Here is a 21,516-nt window from a genome sequence, read left to right as displayed (position 1 = left end):
TAGATTGTAGGAATAATATGGTTCCCTCTGGTTTTCGTGACTAGCTAGGCATTGTTTCTCTCTTGTATCGTCTCCCCCCTCTATCATGGTTTTCCCACTTAAGGTGCCCCCACTTCCCCCTCTTTCTTCCTTACTAATACCCTTGCTCCCATGATCCTACCTCTGTTGAACTTTTTCTTTCTCCTTATCCCCTCGGTTCCTCATATGCCCTTCCCTCCCCCCTCCCCTAATCTAACCCAATTTTTATCCAAATCTCCCTTCTTAAGGTCTGTTGCCTACTATTCTTCTCCTTCAGGTTATTTCTTTTCCTTTACCTCACTGTTTCCTTACCCTTGTCCTAGTTCCTGCAGTTATGTCTGTTTGCATAATTATTTATCAGAGTCTGATCTTAGGATCCACATATGAGGGAGAACATATGTCGATTTTTTTTCTGAGATTGTGTTACTTCACTTAGTATAACAGATTCTAGTTCCATCCATTTACCTGCAAATTTCATGATTTCATCTTTCTTTACTGCTGAGTAAAACTCCATCGTATATATGAACCACATTTTCATTATCCACTCATCAATTGAGGGACACCTAGGTTGCTTCCATCTCTTAGCTATTTTTTTAAGATCTCACTGAGCCCTTGCTGACCTGGACCTCACTATGCCAACGGCTGCCACCACCTCAGAGAGATCCACCTGTCTCTGCCTTCAAATGCTGGGACCAAGGTGTGCACTACCACATCACGCTGATTCTTTATTTTTCGACCACTATTTAATATATATTTTAACTTATTTGTCTCTCTTGTTAAAATGTATGTTTCATGGATGCAGCAACTCATGTTTCCACAGCATCTAGAATGTCATTGAACATGTGGTAGGTTTTTTAAATTAGGTTAATTGTACATTTATTTGGAAGAGCCAGAAATTATGTAAGAAATCTCATACACTGCATTATGTGCCCTATGGCCACTGCAACAAATTACCACAAACTTGTGACATATCAGAAACTTTTTCTCTGAAGTCTGTCAGCAGGGCTCCATTGGAAATGGCAGTGACTGCCAGCATGCCCTGTCTTGTAGCTGCACTATTTCATATCCTCCTCCTTCATATCGCCTTCTCTGTGTGCCTGATTCTCCTTCTCTCTCATGAGGGCATTTCTGGTGGCATTTGGGAGCCTTATTTCACAATTCTTAATTTAATCACAGTATAGACTTTGCCACACAGAGAACACTCACAGATTCTAGGGATTAGAACCTTTTGGTAGCCACCCACTATTCAGGGCATTATATGGACTTTTCCCATTTTCCAAAGGGTATAAGGTGGCAAAAGGCACACTGACAGAATCTGATGATCTACCCCATTTTGACATACTAATTTACTTGTGTATGTACTAATTACATACGGTTTTGTCACTCTTGTAGGTTCATGTATCTACAGACATAACCAAGACACCAAACAGTCCAGTATAAAACCCCCTGTTGCTTTTTCAGATCTTCCATAAAAAAAAAAAAAAAAAAAGGCTATTCCAAACTTTTTTATTGTTGAGTTGTAAGAGTTCTTTATATGTTCTGGAAGGGTACTATAAAAATCACCACCTCGAAGCGTGCACCAGTAGTTTCTAGCATAATCACAATATTGTGCTACCATCATGACTGTCAGTTCCACTTTGATCACCCCCAAAAGGAATTCTATGCTTGTTAGCAGTCATTTACCACTTCTTTCTCCCCTTAGCCAGTAACCATCACTGTTACTGTTTTACTTTTTACCCGTGTGGATTCGTCTATTCTGGATAGTACATATAAATAGAATCATATAATATATTGCCTTTATGACTAGCTTCTTTTATTTACCATTATGGTTTTAATCTTTTATGTATATGAGTAGAAAACCTGCATGTAGGTACACCACATGTTGTGCAGTGCCCACAGAGGCCAGAAGAGAGTGTTGGATCCCCTGAAACTGGAATTTCAGATGATTGTTAGCTGCTGTGTGGGTGCTGAGAGCAGAACCCAGGTCCTCTATAAGAACAGCCAGTGGGCTTAACTGCTGAGCCATTTCTCCATCCCTAGCATTAAACTTTCAGGGCTTATATGTAACGTAGCAAAAAGGAAAACTTAATTTTTATGGCTAAGTAATACTTTATTATATGGGTATACCACTGTATTAGTTTTCTGTTGCTATGATAAGATACCATGGCCAACAGCTGCTTACAGAAGAGTTTATTTTGGCTTGCATTTCCATTGGGTTATAGTCCCTAATGGAGGAGAGGATGTGACACCAGGCCACAGGAGCAAGAACCCAGCTGGTCACATTTCCATCCTCACACAGGAAGCAAAGGGAACAAACTGAACTGGGGAGAGGATGTAAACTTTGAAAGCCTGCTCCTAGTGATATGCTTTCTCCTGTAAAACTCTGTATCTTAAAAGTTCCATAACTTCTCCAAACAGTACCACTAACTGAAGACCAAGTGTTCAGATATATGAACCTATGGGGGACATTTCTCATTCAATCCACCACAACCACCTTTTGCTGTCTGTTCATCAACAGATTAATATTTTTATACACATTTCAAAAAAAACTGTTATTCCTAATGCCACTAAAAACACTAATGCTTTTTTTCATTTTGCCTTGATATTTTTCTGTCATTAAACACTGTATTTCCAAGATTCCAGTATATCGTATACAGTAGGTATTAAATACTCCCTCAGAAAAGCCTTTGAATCACATTTGGCTACCCTCCAAATGAATAGGTGGAGGTGACCATAACATTTGTAAACTTGGTGGTAGTGATAGTGACTGAATGGTCAGAACAGTGAAAGATTAGGGCTGGGTAAGTGGGCAAGCAAGAAGGAACTAATGAGGAAAGCATAGGGCACTCACTGGGTTGGCTGTCCCTCTGACCACCACAAAAGGGGCTAAAGGGGAGTTACGTTCATTTTAGTTCATAGTTGAGAGAGTGTCAGCAGTGTGGGGACAATATGGCAGCCGGAGTTGGTAGGTAGAGGAGGCTGAAGCAGCCAGTTTCACACATGGAAAGAGGGCCTGCCTAAACCCTCAGAGCCAACCCCTATGGCCCCATATCTGACAGTTGGTCCCATAGGATAGCAGAAATAAACCATGATCACAGTAATGGTCAGAAAAAATAAAAATCCTTATTTAAAATTCATGGCCCGTTCCAGGTTTTGAAAAATAGCAACATAAATAAAAGAACGTATCACAGTAAGAATAGAAATAAACTTCCTTAGCTTGATAAAGGATGTTTTCTTTTTAAAAAAAAGTTGTTAATATCTGTTTTATGGAGAACTGGAACTGTAATCTTTATGTATAAAAGGAGAAAGGTATTAAGGATGTCCAAATCCTGTCTTGAATTTAGAATTCTACCCAGAAACTAGACAACATAATGGGAAAAGAAGAATAAATTTAAGATATTAAATTGGGGCAAAAAAGGGCAGCACTGTCATTATTTGCCAAAACTGTAATAGTCACAAAGAAAATCCAAGAGAATCTATTAACAAACTTCTTCGTTTCATATTTTTTATATTTTTAGAGAATTTACATTTATGTCATAAAAAATTTAAAATAGAAAAGTAATGTATTATTTTATCTAAAAGATTATTATTTAATGTAGTTGTATTATAGTATTCTTTTGCTTATTTTTATTTTATGTGTATGAGTGTATTGCCTGCATGTGTGTAAGTGCACCTGTGTCATGAAATGCATGCAGAGTCCAAAAGAGGGAGTGGGATCCCCTAGAACTGGAGTTACAGATAGTTGTTAGCCACTGTATGGGTGCTGGGAATCGAACCCAGGCCTCTGCAAGAGCAGTCAGTGCTCTTAACCACAGAACCCTCTCTCCAGCCCCATATTATAGTATTTTAAGAAGTTTTGGAAATAATTTTCAAAATCAAGTTATTTTCTTTTCTTCTAGAGCTACAGAGACTTCTGAATTAGAAAGTCTGCGACCCCCCCGGTTCTTCAGTGAAGATGGAGTCATCAGACCTTACAGATTGAGGGATGGTACTGGAAATCAAATGTTACAGGTAAGTGAAGAAACGTGTTACAAATTAAAACCAAATTATACAAGTTAGACTTTTTTAAAAATTATACAGTACTTTTAAAAATACAACAGGCTTTTGTCTTTTTAATTTCAGTTATACTTTTATTTATGTAGACTTTAAAGTACATTTATTTACTATAAGATTTTTTTTTTCTTTTTTACAGGCATCAAAAAGTTTGATATGAAAACAGTTAATGCATGACTTTGCAAGTGAAAGCCAGCAGTAGATTTAGTCTTAAACTTTTACAAACTCTGTGCAGCCATTTCAGTATTTTGAATATAAAGAAAAAATTTTGTATTGGTAACTTATAGGAATTTCGGTCAATCTAATATTTCTATAGATTATTCTTGGTTCTGCATTGGTTATTCTAGATGTGGTGAAAGCTAATGTGTCTTATGTGCCCTTTATAGTTGATGGTCTATATTTAGTTAGACTACTTCTGTTTGGAGTACTCCTGTTTCTCACACTGTTGTTGGTTTTTATATTAAATATAGTCTTAATTTCCACTTCAGCATAAAGAAGAAAAAAAGATAACTCAGGAACACTGCTACCACAGGTCATTCATTGGTCTTTAAGCATTAGGCTGTGTAAAGCTTTGTGAGATTTCATGCATAGTTTGTAACAAACAGCATCTTTTAATAAGGAAAAATAACTTTGTGTGCAGTAGACAGTTTGAAGGTAGACTGTTTTGCCAGTTATGGGAGCTTTGTTACTTGGTAACTCAAACTTTAAAGCTAGATTGTGGTAGACGTAATAGAAATCCTATACCAGGCTATCCCAGGGTAAAGTTGTGTCTGTGGTTTTGAGGTGGAATTCTAAATTAAACTATTTATTTGAAAAACGAGTCAGTATGTTATATAGATTTGAAAATATTCATGGTAATAATAAACTGTTAATATGTGGACCTTGTTTCAAATTACCAGGGCGAAGACAACTTTTAATATTTTACCCACATAGAGTCTTTAATGCGTTAAATGTACTTCTACATCTGAGTCTTCTATTTGACATAGCATTAATGTACCCTATTCAGTAAAATGACTTTATACTATGATTTTTAAATGTTGTTAAAGCACCAAAGTACTTGCATATTGAGATATAATTGGTACTCTGTTGAGAGGTTGTGCCTAAGAGACATATTTTGCAATCTCTACAATGAAAGTGTATTATTCTTTGAAGACAGAAAAGTTGCAGATGTCACCTATGGCTAATCCAATTGAAGTATTTCCACCCAATACTTGCCTTCTCTTTTTAGAACATTTTGCTATACTGAAAGTTTAAGTTTCAGATACACCTTTTCAAAATGATTTTTTTTGCCAGGTGGTATGGCACACACCTTTAATCCCAGCATTTGGGAGGCAAGCACAAGCAGATCTCTATGACTTTGAGGCCAGCCTGGTCTACATAGGGAGTTTGTGGCTAGCCAGGGCTATACATAATAAGATCCTCTCTTAAAAAGCCACACACACACACACACACACACACACACACACACACACATACATATGTTCTTGAGACATATATATATTTCTCAAGAATTATTTTAATAAACCTATTAAGAAACATGGGTGAATAGTGAGGAGAATTTAATAATGCCCTCCTCACTATTAGAGAACAGGCTGTACTAAAAATTTCTCATGGTTGATAATTTGACTTCAGTAGCAAGTAAGTTTACTCCGTACCTTACTTGTTTTCTTTGGGCTATGAAAGCATGAGTTGCTACTCTGTTTAAAGATGCATATTTTCAGTAGGCCGGTCTTAGCTAAAAGTGCTGTTTCAATGATTAGAAACTCATAATCCCTGACAGCTATTGTTTTGCAGCAAGAGCGTTGAACACAGTATTAATTTGAATAGACTATAGGCTATTATAAATCTTTATAAGATTTATTTACAGATACAAGAAGTAGGTTGCTGTTTTAGTAGTAATAGTTCTTTTCTAAACTAAAATTACTGTATTAGCATATCTGTTAAAATATAATAAAATGTGTATTAAAATATAGTATAAAATTGGTAGAGAGCTTATTTAGCATGCCAGAAGCCCTGGATTTGATCCTGAGCAGGCGTGGTAGTGCACACTCCCTAGCATTAGGGAGGTGGAAGCAGGAAGATGAGAGGCTCAAGGCCATCCTCAGATAGTAGTTTCAAGATCAGCCTGTGATACAATGAGACCTTATTTCAAAAATAAAAACCTCATCTGCCTAAATTTCATCGAAGAGATCTAATAATGGTGGTATTATTTTCTAGTGTTTCTCCCTTTTTTGCTATTTCTAATAAAAATTATCTGTGTTGACTGAATTACATATGTTTGTGTATAATAGTTAAATATAAAATACAGGCTTTCATTGTATGCCATTCTCTCTAAAAAACAGCACATTATTTCAGTGCTTCCTAGTAGTTGAATTATTTTCATCTCTTCATAGAACACTTTATTGATACCATGAAACCACTTCAAACATTGGGTGTGTATATGGAGGTTAGTCTTAGGCTTGTTAAGGTATGAAGTCTTATATCCACTATTACAGCGTGAATCACAGCTGAAAAACCTGCTTTAAAATTATTATAGGTCCTTGAACATTTCATAATTTTAACATGTTTTTTCCTATAATTTTCCATACTTAACTAACCTTTATGCTTCTTTTTCCTTTACCATGCTTACAGAAAATTCAGGTCTACAGGGAATGGATTATGACTCACAATAACAGTAGTGATGAGGAGGAGGAGGAGGAGGAGAATTAGTCAGAGCTAAACTGTTAAGATTCATATGCTCTTTATCATTTTACCTGGAAAATGTTTTGTATAACTGCTATCACTATGCCCCTATGTCCATTTTTAAGGAAGTAAAACATATTTTCATTTTAAAATGTTTTTCTGGACATCATGATAAAGCAAAATAATTACATTATTTACACATAGAGAGAGAATGTATTTATTCAAAGTAGAGCATATCATATAAATTTACTTTTATATATCACAACTTTGTGTTACACAGTTTGTCTAAGACTTATAGTTAGACTTAAATATAGTTTTTAATGTTCACTATTTCTATTTTAAATGATCTACTTATTAGCAAATGACTTTTTCATTAAAATGTTGTATAAATTTTCTGGGCTGAAATGTAATACCATTGTTTAAAGGAAAAAGAGTGGGAGGGGGAAGAGTAGGAATATTACTGGATGTTTTATATTTATTTAACCGTAAAGGTATTTTGTCAAATTTCTTTTCATAATAAACTTACATAACTTGAAGCTGTGTGGATTTGTTCTATTCCAGAGTCATCTAAGTTGAACTATTATAAAAAGCAGTCATGATTTCTCATGGAATATTAGATAATGAAGTATAGCCAGAAAATGAAATAATTATTTAATTCTGTGATTTACTCATATTTTAAAACAACAAACTCAACTTTGCAGTCTTATTTATTAGCTAGTTCACATTATCTATAAACTACTGTGTCTATTACAAAATGTTGTAAATTAATTCAGGAAAATAAGAGAATTGGTATAATAAACAAGCATTTTTCTGCATATGAAGAACAGTTTTCTTTGTCTCTAATAAGAGTTTTACAAGCAAATTTGCTTTATGTTTGGGGTACTGAATTTTCTAAAATTTCAACTTACACAAATCTAATTCTCTTGTCTTATTACCCTAACGTATCAGATGTACTAAAAACAGCAAAATAACAGTTTAATGCTTAGTCCCTTATGATTACTATGCTTTTAGATTAACAAAGGAATATTTATATTAAGCACTTTGTTTATATTGAACTTATAATAGGTTATAGACAATCATTTACTGAACTTTCGAGTTTTGTTTCAACCCATAATTTCTGAGTTTAATCTCTTGGGTTTATCATGTTTTTATTCATATACACCATTATTTGCTGTGTTCTTCGAAAGGACTACCCTGAATTTTTAAATACTGAGCTCACCCAGAGCTGTCAAGATCAGCTTTAACAGTAGTCAGTTTTTTGGCAGTTTGTATCTTCCCAGCATTCACTCCGATTAAAACAAAATTAAGGACATGTATAGCCAGACCTGGAAGTAAGTAAATGTCAGAGTATTTATTATTTTCATCTCAGTAATACTCCTGAGAATATATGTTAAAAATTGGATTGCAAAAATAATTGATACCAGTATCACACTGAATTTCTCTGTCATACACTCACTAATTTCTCACTTATGGCCCAAATCACCAAGTTCCTACTTGAGCTAGAAGCTAGAAGGAACACAACCCGATGTGTACTCTGTGTGCCTAAGGGAGGAAAGGCCGAGAAATGTCTTCATTGGTTTCTCACATTGCAGATTTACTGGCATGAGGCCTTTGTAACAGAGGAAATCTTAAACTATTGACTAACAAGACATTTTTTTAGCTTTTCTATCATTAATCTGTGATGCTTATTTCTATGAAACCAATTTCATAGAGATGATCTTACCCTATTTCTTAAGAATTTATCTAGAAAAGTTCTGGTTATTTTGGTAGTGACTTGCCATTTTAATAGAAAATTAGAAGTAGAATTACATTTATTTAAAAATCTCTTCAAAGTTCTAGCAGTCAGTAAAGTTTAAGTTATGTTCTTGGGGCTCCTTGTTCTTTCGGTTTCATCTTTGGAACTGTGGTACATTGTTTAGTGGTATAATGGCCCTTTTCCATTTATGTTTTTCTGCCACAGTGAAGTCTTTTCAAAATTCTTTAACCACCAGTATTAATTGGTTTTCTAAGTTTTTTCATAATGCTGCTTTTATCAGAGAAAAATTTAACACTGAAAATTGTTCTGTCTTATGCCATGCTTGTCTTGGTTGGGATATAGAACTGGAGAAAGATACTTCCTCATTCCTCACCTAAAGACAGAAAATGAGTTCACCTTTGAGAGTCTAGTAAATCAAGTAGTTTTTTTAAATTAATAACTATATAATTAGAGGTTTTTAAATGCTACCTGTCCAGTTGTAAAGCCCATGAAAAAGGAATATCCGAAAATAGACTTGTAATACCACACCCTTCTATGTTATCTAACATAGTCCATATTTCTACCTGATCTTTATTAATGTGAATAAAATAGAAAGGAATAATTTCTCTTCCCTAAGTGATTACCCTTGGGAATTCTTTATGCTCAGTGTTTCTCCCTGACACTTGGAAGGAGAGAGCTGTCTCCCATAGGTTGTCCTCTGACACACACAGAGACACATACAACTAAATAAACTAATTAATTAATTAGTTAGCTTTTGAAATCATTAAAAATATTTTTCATTAATGTAACATTAGTATTGGTTTTTAAGTCATCTTAAAATGTACAAACTGAACCTTATAAATATGATTGCAACTTTTCTTACCCAGTATGAAAACCATGCTATTGTGTTTCTGTCTCAAGATCATATACACTGGAGAAAATGGATAGTCATTGCTATTAGTTTGTCTGGTTTAAATTCTATGGTAGGCTGGGCATGGTGCTATACACTTTAATCCCAGTCATCAGGAGGCCAAAGCAGGTCATCTCTGAGAGTTAGAGGCCAGCCTGGTCCACATAGTGACATCTAGGTGGGCTGGGACTAGGGAGACCCTGTCCAAAAAAAAAAGCAAAATGCTGCATTAACTTCCCTATACTGATGGGAATAGGATCAAAAACAACCATCCTCTCACTGCATGGTTTTCTGCTGCATCTTCACACCTCAGTTTTGTGTTATAGGTTCCTTGCATATGGATTTATTATAGCCTCCAAATATTAAAGGTCCAAGCGGTTTAAATAAAATGACATCAAGTACAAACATTAATTGAGATCAAGTAATGATGAGTATGGAAAAAGTGTCTGTTGTATTCATTATTCTATTTTTTTGGCATAAATGAAGATGAATTAAAACTATGTAGACCTAATCTTTAATTTTAGTAAATGAGTAAAAATTACATTATAGAAACTCTTGAATCAAAGTATAATAAAGTACATGATTTAAAATAGATCTGAATTAGAGAACACATTAGGATAGTTTATGAATTTGATTGACAAGTGTTTCGTGTTTTATTTTTATATAGCAAAGCATTTTCATGTCCATAATTATGTCTCAGTCAATGTGGTAAAATTATTTAGCAATTGTTCTCTACAGTATGCCTTCCAATATCAGTTTGAAAACAAAACAAAATCTGTAACACTGGATTTTAATGTAATCTTTATTATATTTAAATATTCTAAGAGATGAATTGATTAAAAAGATGCATACTAAATTGGAAAACATCATTCTTGAGGATTTTATAGAGCATTCAGAATTTTACAGGTATTATATTTTAAATCAGAATAGTGGTTGAGCTAAACACAAACATTTTGTCTTCATCGAGCATATTTTAGCCTCATTGTGTCTATATAGATTTTCTGAGTGTATTCAGAAACACTTGTTGTTTATGCCAATTAACAGTTGTGTGGTCTCTAGCCAAGTGTGGTGGTTCAAAGCCTGTAATCCCAGCACTTGGAAAGCTGATGCAGGAGTACCATACATTTAAGACCAGCCTGGGCTATAGAATGAGATCCTGTCTTCAAAAAACCCTAGCAAGCAGATAGAGAGGCCCACAGTTTTACAGAAAAACCTAAATCCGTATCATGAATGAATTCATACCAACACTGATTCTCTGTCTAGTTATGTTTTACAGATGATATAAAACTTTCAAAAATTAGATTTCTACATTGTTAAAATATTTGTTTATGGGGCCAGGCGTGGTGGCATACGCCTTTAATCCCAGCACTCGGGAGGCAGAGGCAGGCAGGTCTCTGAGTTCAAGACCAGCCTGGTCTACATAGTTCCAGGACAGCTGGGGCTGCAGGGAGACCCTGTCTCAAAAAGACCAAAAAAAAAAAAAAAAAAACAGAGAGAGAGAGAGAGAGAGAGAAGCAGAGGCTGTTGAGGTAGCTCAATGGATAACACGTGCTTGCTGTGCAAGCCTGATGACACACGTTCAGATCCCTAGAACCCATGTAAAAGCTGGCTGCAGTAGCACAAGCACGTGTAAATCCAGCACAGCTATGGGACCAGGAGGCAGAGACAGGATATAGACTATCAGAGGCTCTCAAGCCATCTAGCCTGGTGTACATTGCAACAAAGAGACCATCTCAAGCAAGGTGGAAAGGTGAGCACCAACAGTGAAGTCGTCTGACCTCCACTCGTGTTTGCCCACACAGACTGCGCATGCAAGCACACACACACAAACCACACACATAAAACAGTTTTATTCACAATTACGGTTCAGGTACATGAGCTGCCGTTTTATATTTTTATTATAAAGTTTTTGAATAGCATTATTAACTTCTGAAGATTAAAGAAATCCTCTTCCAAGAACGAGAGGCCTCGTCTCTTTAATGTGTTAGTCAGCAGCAGAGACGATTTTTTAGTTGGTATAGAAGCTGCTCCTTTTTCATTGAACATATTTCTACCTTTTGACCTTTCCTGCTTTAAAAAATGTCTTCCCCTTAAAAATTAAATCTCTTAAATGTGTGTGAGAGTGTGTGTGTATAATCCCTATCCATTGCCTATGAACATTGAAAGCTGTGTTGTCCCATGAGAATAGTGTATTTACATTTTTGAATATTTTTTAATTGTATCCATATTGTTTTTGAATCCTTTAAAAAGATACCATAGTTGCTATTGTGTAAGCTGTAGAAGGGCGGGTGTTTTGTTTGTCGTATTTTCTTTTCTTTCAGAAATTACAGGTGTTTTTAATTAGCTTCAAACACTGCCTTAATAGTCATCGGAAGATAACAACTTCAGCAGCGTGGTCTTCCCTTTTACTTCAGGAAGAGAATTGCTACTAATCAGAAAAAAAGGGCTTAAAAACGGCAGTCAGACCCCCAGAGTAGTGATGGACTCTTTTCCTGACTTCATCTAAAATTTGAGTAAGTGGACAAGAACTAGGAGACACAATGGCTTACTGGATTTCACTCTTCATTTTGTAACTTTCCCTCTCCAGAATGATATTTCTGAATGAGAGGAGAAAATTGAAGAGCGCCTCACTTGGTTATATAAGCAAATTAAGAGTTATTAACACCTCAGCTAAAGCAGATCTGTGGAAAAGGCTCTTACTTGTCCAGCTGTGGTGCAGTTCTGATATTTCTTACTACTTTAGCAGAATCTCTTGTAATATATTTTTTGAAGGCCCAGGCTTTTGAACAATTGATAATGCTATGACCTACTAAATTTATTTTGGATGAATGGAACACCACTTAGAATCATTCAGTATTATGTTAAAAATACTGTTTGAATAAAACCTTGGGATTAATTAAGTCTTCTTCTGGAAGTGATGGTTAGGGGAGGTTCCATTTTTCTGTTCCTCTCAAATGTAAAATTAATGACCCTTTTAAATTAATTTTTTATGTGTATGAGTGTTTTGTGTGGATGTATGTAATTGCACCCATGCATGTAGTATTCGCTGAAGTCACAAGAGAGCCTCAGATTCCCTAGAACTGGAGATAAGGACATTGTTAGTCACCATGTGGGTGCTAGGAACCAAACCTGGGTCTCTGCAAGAGCAGCCAGTGCTCTTAACCTCTGAACGGTCTCTCTAGCCCCTTAATTTTTTTAGTCTAGTAACTAGAATAAGATGAATTTGATTTCTAAATCTCTAAAAATTCATCTCTGCAGTTGTTAACTTGTATCATTAGAAAAGATACATACTATTTCCATATGATGGAAGTTGAGGACATATTGAGGTTTAAACAAATTCTCAGAGCTCCTGTAGGTGCCATTCAAATCTTACCCTTTTTACCAAGGATGTGTATATAAGGCCAAACACTACAGTAAGTTTTAGATTAGAAAGCCTTCAGCCTTAAGCTAAATTCTGGCTCCAGACTTATAATCCATGAGTTCTCTACTTATTTGTTGGAACTCTGTCTTTTTATTTTCTCCTAGTTTGGACAGAGAGAAAGATTCTCAGCATAGGGAGAACTCAGTGAAGTTCATCTGGAAGAATGTGTGTCTGTGTATGTACCACACACATACTCTAATAGTCCATTGGTTATGAAAGGTACTTTTGTTGGCTAAATGTTGTTTGCTAAATGAAATGATTTTTATACAAAATTAGATTGTAGTCCTCTTATTCATCTAAAAATAATTTGTCATCTGTGAAAGGAAGCAGCATATTTTTGTTTGAACAATTAAATTTGTAAAAATCACATGATATTTAATATCTCAGTCATTTCTGATGGCAATTTTCAGTGAAAATTTACCACTGTAAAGAACCTTTGGGAAGTACTGTGGAGAAATATACACTTAAGGTATGTTTGCGATATATCAAGTATGAGGCAGTTACTGTAGTTAGAGGTCTCTAATGAAGTTCCAGTGTTAGGATACAAGAATGGGAGGCTGGATGCTTTCTTGTGAAATTAACTTTTCTGAGATAAGTTGCCAGACTACCTTGAATTTTAAAATTTCCAGAAGAATAAGATGTTACACATATATAGTTGGGTTTTTGTTGGCCTGATTTGGGAACATAGTTCATGTAAAGCTATAAACAATTTTAATGCTATATATTCATTTGCCTTCATTAAATCCCAGCTACTTATATTTCACCTTTTTCAAGATATTAAGGTTATAGTGCTTAAAAGAGGAGTCAAAATTTTTGCCTGTCCCTAGTGAGCTTATAATTGTAATGAGATAATCATTCAAGTGATGGAGATTACACCCATGCCGTGGTAGAGGCCAACTGTAACATAAAGGTTTTCAGTTCATTAACTAATACATGCAAGGTTCTAAGGAGTTGTAGAAATTAAGACATATAATACCCATCTTTCGAGAGAATGATCCTAAATATTTATTACATGAACTCTGAAGCACTGTGAAAGACCTGATAGAATTTATAGGATATCTGGATCTATATCTTGATGAATTACCAAAATAATACTCCATTGCATCTTCTGTAATACCTGTAATGTCTGTCAGTATGGAATGTCAGTATCTACAGAAGATTGCTTTCAGGACCCCCAGCAGTACCTAAACCTATGAATGCTCCAGTATCTTACATAAAGTAGCATAGTATTTGCATAGCACATAAGAATGTTGTCCTGTGTATTTTAAATCCTTTGTTAGTGGGCTGGAGAGATGACTCAGTGGTTAAGATCACTAGCTGCTCTTACAGAGGAACTAGGTTTGATTCCTAGCATCTACGTGGTGGCTAACAAACATCTGTCACTCCAGTTCCAGGGGACCTGACACCTTCTGATCTCCACATGCATTGCACCTACATGCAGGCAATACACTCATACACATAAAAAATAATAGTAAAATTTTTTTAATCCTTTGTAGATCATGTGTAGCATCAAATACCATGTAAGTAACTATGTAAATAGTTCTCATATTTAGGGAATAATGCTGAGGAAAGTTTAAGTGTCTTTGATACAGTTACAGTTTTTAAAAAATATTTTTGTGAAGCCAGGCGTGGTGGCACATGCCTGTAATCCCAGCACTTGGGAGGCAGAGGCAGGTGGATCTCTGTGAGTTCAAGGCCAGCCTGGTCTACATAGTGAGTTCCATGCCAGCTGGGCTACAAAGAGACCCTATTTCAAAAGACCCCCCCCAAAAAAAAGATTATATATATGGTCTTTTTATATAATTTTGGTCTTTTTTTTTCGTGGTCAGTGATTAAAAGCCTCTAGCAGAGGACTGGAGTTTGACTCCCAGTACTCAATGTCAGGTGGGTCACAACAGCCTGTAACTCTAGTTCTAGGGGATTGGATACCCTCTTCTGGCCTCCAGTGGCACTGTACACGTGTACAAACTCACACTCAAATACATATACATATAATTTAAAAATTAAAATAAAAAATGTCTTTGCTTCCATGGGTGATTAGGTGCTGAACCCACAAATATGGAGGATCAACAGTGGTTGTTCTGTGCTAACTCATTTGGCATTAAAATTGTTACTTGAGGGCTGGGCACGGTGGCATATGCCTTTAATCCCAGAACTCCAGAGGTAGAGGCAGGCAGATCTCTGTGAGTTCAAAGCCAGCTTGGTCTCCATAGTGAATCCTGGCCAGCTATGGTAACAGGGAGACCCTGTCTCAAAACACCAAAAAAATTGTTGAAGACTGGGCATGGTAGTGTACACATTTAATCCCAGCACCTAAAGACAGAGGCAGGTGCATCTCTGAGAGTTCAAGGCCTGCTTGGGCCACATAGTGACTTCTAGGCCAGCCAGGGCTACATCATAATACTGTCTCAAAAAGAAAAAAATTGTTACTTGACATACAGCAATGCTTTGTGGGTCAGGGCTTGGATTCTTGAGCCAAGTAAACCCAAGTTTAGTTCTAGTCTTTTTCTTTCACTAACTTGATAATCTTTTGTTAATGCCTGTGTGACCTCAATTCCAGACTGTAAAATGGATATAATTGTAGTAATACTTGTCCTGGAATTGGTGCTGGGATTAAAATAAGATAGTGTATGTGATTATTAATATTATGCCTAATAAAAACTATTGTATTTTTATTATTCCAGATGAATACCAATTTATGCTAGTTCTTGGCCATCATTGTATAGACTGTGTATTCCTCATTTGTCTCTTCTTTGCCAGGATAAAAGCATCATTAAATCTCATCCTTTTTCTTTCCTTTCAAGGTTAGTGGAATAGTTACAATACTGTTGTAGTTTCCACACACTAATTGTTAAAAAATAGAAACAGTAAATTAATTTGGACTGCTCCTAATTGTGCAATATTTTACACAGTATTTTTAAAGGAATGTTAGTATTTAAGGTATATATTGATCAGTATCAAATATTGATCAATAGAAGTCTTGCTTGAACTGCTTGTAACTATGCATGTCAATATTTTTCACATACCCACTGTGCTTCTAGAATGTATTACATAATTTAACTCATAGTCTGCCATTATCAGTGCGTTTAGCTAGTTCATGAGCATAATTCTTTGTTTTCTCCAGGCTTTTTTGATTGTACAAGTTTATAACAATTCACATCTCTTGAGATTTAATTTCTTTCACTTGATTTTATACAAAAAGGGTTATGCTCAGCTTTCCTAAGTTCTCACCATAGCCTATACTGGTGCTTTGACTGACAGTCAAAATAGTTCATTAGCATATGAGGAGACAAATGTATGAGAGATTAAATACTTCCCCTTAAGATTTGATGATATAATCAATGAGATTGGGTTTTTGTTTTTGTTTTTGTTTTTTTTAAACTGGCTTGCCTTTCACTTTATTGTAAAAGAAACTGTTGAGCTTTGAGAAAACTGGTTTTACTACATTTCATCATGAAGCTTGGTTGATACTTTCTGTCATGGACTTAAGTTTCAGATTGAAAAGAGTTAGTCAAATTTTTAAGTCTCTAAATGCTTGATGCTTCTTGTAATCTTAGTATTTACTATAATGTCCTCTAAAGACAAAAATCTTTTTAGCAGGTTGTCCAGTTGCCTGTCTCTGCCTCCGACCCTCATCTCGCTCTCCTCTCTCTCCTCTTCTGGCTTTCCTGGGACAATTTTGCTATTTAGTGGAGGCTGACCTGGATCTTCCTAGGTAACCCAGGCTGGCCTGGAACTTCATTTCTGCCTCAGCCACTCAAGTATTCATATTACAGACATGTACCACCTGGCTCATTTTTTGTTAATCCTACATGTTGCTATCTTTAAAACACACAATGCATTTAAGAAGCAAAACAAAAACTTACACCACCATGAAACACCATTACAAAAGAGTCATCCATAGTGATCATATCTAAATTTTTTAGTTTTTTACTCTTGTATGTATGAGTGCTTTACCTCAAAGAATGTAAGTGCACCATGTGCATGCAGTGCCTTTGGAGGGTGATGAATCCCTTGGAACTGTAGTTGTGGATGGCTGTTAACCGCAGTGTAGGTGCTGGGAACCAAGCCCTTGTCATCAGCAAGAACAGCACATGGTCTTAACCACTGAGCCATGTCTCCAGCTCCAATTGATCATATTTTAATTTGATTTGGATTTATTTGTTTATATTTGATAAAGTACCAAACATCTTTTCTTAATGCAAAAAAGAACTTTTTACCAGTAACTATTTTGTTACCTATAGATTCTGACATATGTAGTGAATGCAGTTTCACTTGTGTTTCTGTTTATTTCTTTTAGAAATTTACCAAATGAAGCCAGGCGTGGTGGCACATGTCTTGGGAGGCAGAGGCAGGTGGATCTCTGTGAGTTCAAGGCTAGCCTGGTCTCCATAGTGAATCCAGGCCAGCTGTGACTGCAGGAAGACTCTGTCTTTAAAAAGACCAAAAACAGAAATTTCCCAAATGATAAGTAGTTTTATATATACACTTTTAACGAACAAGGCAAAGATTGCTTTTCACTTAATGCTACACCATATAAAATAAGGATAGCATGCCCTGAGGTACTGGCTGTTGTTCATCCCTTGATTCTTCAGCCAAATACTGATCTTTATCTAAAGCTTCTACATAGTGATTCTTAACCTTGATTTTATTCATTATTTTACTTTAAATGGTATCTCAAATTATTTCAGTAGAAACATATACAACTAGCATGTCTTTGAAATAGAAGAATATAGGATATTTAAACTGCTGATCTGTGAAAATTCAACCAACTTTAGCTGCTTCAATGCCTGCCTCAGGATTGGTACCTTGCAGGATTATCAAAGACATTTTTAAAGTAGCATGGGAAAAATGTGACCAATACTATAAGAGGAAACATCACAGTATCATAAAAGAAATGTTGAAAATAAAAGTGAAGAAGCCAGGGCTGGGGAGAAGGCTCAGCATCAAAAACACTTTGCTGCTCTTAAGGGGGATCCACGTTCAGTTCCCAGTACTCATATGGTGGCTCACAACATCTGTAACTCCAGTTCCTGGAGATTTGACACTCTCTCCTGGTCTCTGTGGGTAGCAGGCATGCTTGTACACATGCAGGCAAAACATTCATACATACAAAAAAATAAAAGTGGGGCTGGAGAGATGACTCAAAGGTTAAGATTGCTCTTACAGAGAACCCAGGTTCGAATCCCAGCACCCACACAGCAGCTAACAACCATCTGTAGCTCTGGCTCCAGGGGATCCGAAACCCTCTTCTGACCTCCATGGGTCAGTGACATGGGTGCACTCACATACAGGCAATTCACTTATACACATTAAAAAAAAAGTGAATAAATCAATGTTCTGAGCCTAGTTTTGCAACTAATCACCAAGTCATTTAATTATAACCTTAATACACCAGTTGTGAAGATTTAGATGGGTAGATGAAGCACCTAATTCTCAGTTTTTTCATGTACAAAGGGAGAGATTGGTTTGGATAAACAATAACATACAGGTTAAATTTTATGGAATTTTTTTCTAAAATATGCGATGATGTTTAGAAAAGCATAAATATCCATATAGACTTATTTATAAAGTCGAATGCTGAGCTGGGAAATTGTGACCCAAAGGATGGCATTTCTGGCCTGGTGTGGCTGATAACCTATCACATTCTCTTGCATGCTTCTGTGACTGTAGTTTCAAAATTTTGAATTCTGCGTATGCTGTTCAATTTGACATGTTTTGTAATGGAGACATTAGTTTTGCTGTGCAATGAATTATATTTGTTTATTTAAATATACATGCAATAGTAACAAGGGATACAGTTTTTTATGTTTCAAATTTATGACCATGATGTTTGTTTATTTTCTCAATGTTTCATATGAAGGTCAGGATGAATTCCAGAGAGTATTACTCTGGTTACATTAAAATATGTGTAGCTTAGTGATACCAGATGCTATTGTGACTATTGAAATTGTTTTAATTTAATCTAAGGAGCAGCTTAGATTTTATTTCAGTTAGTTTTAAATGAAAAGTGATGACTCCATTGCAGTGCCCAATCTTAACACTGCAATAGTAACTAGGTACATGGAGTTGAACCATGGCTTTTATGTAGTGTGACGATGGTAGTCTATTAATGTGGTATATTGACTCTTGACTCTTATAAAAATGGTATTGAAATTAGTGTTTGTATTCTTGATTTCAGAATTCATCCATAAAACAAAGAGAATACTTTTATAAGCTCATCTGTTTTCAAAAACAAAAAAAGCACGATTAAAGAGTGTAAAAGTTAGAAATGAAAACTACTTCTGCTACCATCAGTACCCTTCCCAGGCCCAGGGGGTGGGGAGGGAGAGTAAGAGAAAGAGAACTGGTGGGTGAGGTCCTTGTAATGAATCTTAACATCTAAAAATAAAGCATGGATTTTCATTTTCAAATATTTTCACTCAGTGAAATGTCTTATCCTGGGCGTGGTGGTGCTCTCCTCTATTTCCAGTACTCATGAAGATGAAGCAGGAGAATCGGGAGTTTAAGGCCAGCCTGCACTGCAAAATGAGATCCTGTCTCATCAAAAGTTTATGGCTTTAGCATATAACTTACACATAGTATTCATAAGACATAAATCAATCAGCCTTTAATACCCCTATGAAACAGAATCTTTCTTCCATTTCAAAAATGATTCCTGGATTTTTTTGATATACTGTTACCATAAAATTTCATTCTTTTAATAATTTATATATGCTTAAATGACTTCATTGAGGTTTTCAAATTTGCATAATTTATGAAGTAATAATTCTTGATAATTTTCTCCTGAATCTGTGGTTATGCCCCTTTTTCACTTTAATTTATAATTGAAGTTTGAAACTTCCATGTGAAGTTACTTCATGAAAATGACCTGTGTCTCACCCTACTTTTGGGTTTTGTTCATTGATCTCCGATACAGATGAAGACTTGTCTACCAGTCTTTGTGCCAAGATGTCCATGAAGTCACAACTTTCTTTTAAGCTAAACAATCTTAATCTTTTTAGTGTAGTTTCATGGGACATAATTACTAGACTTTTAATAACCTCTTGGAATTTCTTCATGACTTCGTAGGTGCCTAAATTCTTAACATGCCACTTTGAGTGATCTTAGTCACAGTGCATTGCTTACCTTTAACACATGGGCTAGCCAATGTTTTAAATAGCAAGGTGTTTCCGTCCTCTGAGCGGATGATGTCAAAACAGAATTTAAAATAGTAATTATATGCATGGTTATATTTTCTGGAGCAAAGAATTTTAATGGGCAATATAATAGTGTTCCACACTCTTGAAAGTGAGCTTATAAATTGTTCCACAGGCTCAGTAGACCTTGGGTTTGTCCAGAAAGTCTCTGTTTCAGGTCTTTAATGAGCTCTGAGATGGGCAAAGAAAAGCATATTTGCAAGACTGATAGGAAATTTCTAGGGAACATGCAGATGCATAGATTTATATATACTTACATGTTTTGTGCAGATGTGATAGGTTTCAAAGATAAAGTTATAAACTCCAGTACTCGCTAGGTGGTATTTAAACCTGTAAGCTAACATTATCTTCTAAAAGTCTAGTACTTAAAGGTTGGCATTGTTGTGTCTGTATAACCACAAGTGCAGTCAACACTTTGAAGAAGGAAACCAGCAACAATTTTCTGAATGTTTCATTCAGTTTTCTAATATATTTTGTATTTGAAATCTGTATGTATTTATTGTATAAGTATGTTAATGATTTTCTTTATTAAGAAAAGTCTTTTTGAGACATAAAGTAATATAGAATGCCTCAGTTTTCTTATTCTTTTTATAGGTCATGGAAAATGGAAGATTTGCGAAGTACAAGTATTTTACCCATGTTATGATCAATAAAACAGATATGTTCATGATAACTAGACGGTAACTTCCTTTCCTTCTCTAATATAATTTGATAAGGTGTCGTGTGACAGGCATTCATATTCATTGTTTCCATGCAGTCACTGATTCCCACTAACTGTGGTCATAAATTCATATTTAGCTTTGCATTCTTACAGATAAACACAGCCATGCATAAACATAGTTAGAATCTAGGTAATTTAGTATTTGCTTCAACCAGCTCAGTAGGTACAGAAATTAGGTAAAACTCTCCTTTAAAAGGCCAACTTTACCCCCTGAAAAAAATACCCAAGTTGAAGTCAGCCCAGAAGTTCTAACAGGATCTCTTCATAAGAATACAAACAGAGTGAGTCTGAGAGATGGTTCAGCATTTAAGAGCACTGGCTGCTCTTGCAGAGGACCCAGGTTCAGTTCCCAGCACCCATATGGTGTCTAACCACTGTCCCTAACTCCAGTTCCAGGGGATCTGATGCCCTCTTCTGACCTCTGCAGGCATTGCACAACATGGGTGCACTTAACTCACAGGCAATACATTCATACACATAAAAATAAAATATTTTTAAAAGAATACAGAGTGACTCACACAACTAGATATGCTGGTAGTAGAATATTTTATGCAGTCGCTCCCAGCTGCAGCAGCATCTTCACATAGTCCTGCAGATAATGAAGGAGCATGGTCAGCTAGGGACTGGAGTACCACGAGGCTTATTCCAGCATCCCCAATCCCTAGCAATCTCAGACTGAAGAGAAAGAAGACTGAGGCAAGAGGTGACTGGAAGTGTGTGTGACCAACCTAAAGTTGGTATTTCAACTATAAAAAGAAATTGTGGAAGAATGTCCTT

The 21,516-nt window shown here is 35.7% G+C and overlaps 1 protein-coding gene across 3 annotated transcripts in view; it reads left to right on the top strand.

Annotated features, from left to right (window-relative positions):
• Vps13a (vacuolar protein sorting 13 homolog A) overlaps positions 1 to 21,516 on the top strand; it is a 242,970-nt gene that overhangs the window by 208,843 nt on the left and 12,611 nt on the right. Inside the window, exons 68-69 of one of the 3 annotated variants that reach the window (XM_008833348.3) lie at positions 3,918 to 4,029; positions 20,613 to 20,698. In XM_008833348.3, the coding sequence (XP_008831570.1) occupies positions 3,918 to 4,029; positions 20,613 to 20,698 (198 nt within the window). Of the gene's footprint in view, positions 1 to 3,917; positions 4,030 to 4,210; positions 4,347 to 6,702; positions 7,382 to 20,612; positions 20,699 to 21,516 lie in introns of those variants that run through there. The other 2 variants (XM_008833350.3, XM_017798222.2) reach the window with 2 other exon arrangements.

The sequence above is a fragment of the Nannospalax galili genome, unplaced genomic scaffold, assembly GCF_000622305.1.
Source record: "Nannospalax galili isolate Female #2095 unplaced genomic scaffold, S.galili_v1.0 scaffold1296, whole genome shotgun sequence".
Taxonomy (NCBI): Eukaryota; Metazoa; Chordata; class Mammalia; order Rodentia; family Spalacidae; genus Nannospalax; species Nannospalax galili.
Note: the sequence above shows the minus strand (reverse complement) of the source record. Positions and strands in the feature narration are given on the sequence as shown.